The 2,500-nt window shown below is 37.8% G+C and overlaps 1 protein-coding gene across 1 annotated transcript in view; it reads right to left on the bottom strand.

Moving 5' to 3' along the window:
* Positions 1-554, bottom strand: part of LOC143291009 (signal transducing adapter molecule 1-like) — a 42,978-nt gene extending 42,424 nt beyond the window's left edge. The window contains exon 1 of the mRNA XM_076600596.1: positions 512-554. Within this exon, the coding sequence (XP_076456711.1) occupies positions 512-554 (43 nt within the window). The remainder of the gene's footprint in view (positions 1-511) is intronic.
* Between the last annotated feature and the right edge of the window lie 1,946 nt (positions 555-2,500).

The raw sequence follows: 2,500 nt of genomic DNA on the forward strand, positions 1-2,500 counted from the left end.
ATCATAATCCAAACACACCAACAACACAACACCAAAGACACTGTAGGCTAGATTTGTCGTGTTATTCAGAATCAATGCGTGCACAACCTAATAAAAGCCGCTTGTAGCAGTGCACATTTGTGCGCCTTCTAGTCACAAAACAGGTCTTCGTCTACAATAAATTAATAGACCCCCCCCCAAAAAAAAAACCCCAAAAAACAAACAAAAAACAACAACAAAAAGCAACAAACAAACATGTGCGACAGAAGATAAGATCTAATTATCAGCTCTAGATCTCTGTGGTAAGAAAACAACTGAGAGTGCAACAAAACAAACACCACATTGCTCGTTCACAATAACTTTCGGTTCCATGCCATCTAGACTTTACTTACCAACACCTAATTAACACTAACAATCATCATTATGATAGGAATGATAATAATCCAAATAAAAATAATCATATCATTTATTTTCAGTCTAATATTATCATCTTAGATGAACAGACTATAAATAAATAAACCAACGAACTTACCAACATCGGCGTCAAATGGTGAGGATGACGAAAACAGAGGCATGCTGACTATGCCACTGATCAAAAATCATAACAAGCTGTCCTCAGCTGCAAAGATTTAGAACGCGGTCCCGTGTAAAAAAAAGAAAAAGAAAAAAGAAGCATACCCTTGTCGAAACCCTTTGACGCAGTTGTACTATGATGTCACTACAGTGGATTTTTTTTTTTTAAGAAAAAAAAAAGGAAAGAAAAACGCGAGCGAATCGAGCGGGAAAATTCCAGAGTTCACTAATCCCAGACAGTCGACTTGTGTCGATAGATTAGAGAATATGGAGCTAAACGTTCATTGTTTATCGCCTCCTGTTTTATGTCATCATCGTCATCATCATCATCATCATCTTCTCTTCTTCTTCTGGTGCGCTGCCAAAGTCAACATTACAGAGGTCTGTGTTCTGTGATGGAACGACCAGTTGTCCTTGACACACAGGGGAGAGGGGGTGGGGGTGGGGTAAACGACAGCAGTTATTAGCCCTTATGAGCTAATCTGATCACGATCGAGATCCAGATAGACGTTTGGAATGGATGCGCGCGTGTACGTGTGTGTGTGTGTGTGTGTGTGTGTGTGTGTGTGTGTGTGTGTGTGTGTGTGTGCATGTGTGAGTATGCACAAGTTTTTTTTTATAATTTTGATATGCACTTGTATGTATCCTATTTTCTACTGTATCTGTTTGTGTATGATTTTCGATTTATGTTCGTACCATGTTATGTACTATCCCCCCCCCCCCCCCCCCCACACACACCCTACCCTCCCTAATATTCCTTGTGACCCCGGTACACTTGGTAATAAAGACATATTCTATTCTGTTCTATTCTATTAGGGAGTATGCTCATGTACGCCTCGCGCACACGTGAATATCACAACAGATCAGAGGGTGACAGTTTCGCTTCGCTCTTTACTTAGGCAACTGTTGACATCCTCTGCGCATCTAGTTACGCGCACATCCAGGTAACCATGTAATGTCTATTTTTAGATATGCTATGATGGACACAACAGTAACCTAACAGTACTTTGACGTTGAAACAAAGTATGGTTTCGTGTGGTCTGTTTACAACATACACAATAGGCGTATTAATTTGCTAAACTTAGTCTTAATATAAAGCATTCAGTCTTATACGAACAGTCAATTACTATTGTTTGAAAATGCTGAATCTGTGTTACATAGTCCAATAGGGGGTGTTTCTATGATGCGATCCTCCGATATTTGTTGATATTTTTATTGTCGTATTTGTCGTTTAACTGCTGTTTGACACATATTTACGAATTGTTGATTTCATTGATCGAGTTTATCCTATCTTTGGATATACCCCCTTTAAGTATCATTCCTACCACACACACACACACACACACACAGAGAGAGAGAGAGAGAGAGAGAGAGAGAGAGAGAGGAAACGTCCAATATCACTCAAAGTGAAAAGACGTTAAATCAATCGAAGAACTGATTTTTTTCTTTTCTTAAACTAACTTCGCAACTTTTCATATGCTTACCACTTGTACATGTTGTTCGTTAAACAATGTTGTAATTCCCCGTGCTCCATAGAGGTTACGGGTTTCTGAAACTTTTAAAAAAAAAAAAAAAAAAGGAAAGAAATTATTTATTTATTTATTTTATTTTTGGACTTAACGATAGCCTGATTCCCCTCCCTTCTTTATGTCTTCCTTCTCTTTTTTTTGTGTGTGTTTAATTCCTCCTCTCTCTCTTGCTGTCAAGCGGAACGGAAATGAAACACACTATCTGAAATTCGGGCTGCTCTCCCCTGGGAGGGTGCATTGTATTTATTTATTAAAAAAAAAAAAAAAAAAAAAAAAAAAAAAAAATATATATATATATATATATATATATATATATAGAGAGAGAGAGAGAGAGAGAGAGAGAGAGAGAGAGAGAGACAGACAGACAGACAGACAGACAGAGAGAAACTTGAAACATGAATCTTCTTTCTTATTGCCAT

The sequence above is a fragment of the Babylonia areolata genome, chromosome 16 (genome assembly GCF_041734735.1).
Source record: "Babylonia areolata isolate BAREFJ2019XMU chromosome 16, ASM4173473v1, whole genome shotgun sequence".
NCBI lineage: Eukaryota > Metazoa > Mollusca > Gastropoda > Neogastropoda > Buccinidae > Babylonia > Babylonia areolata.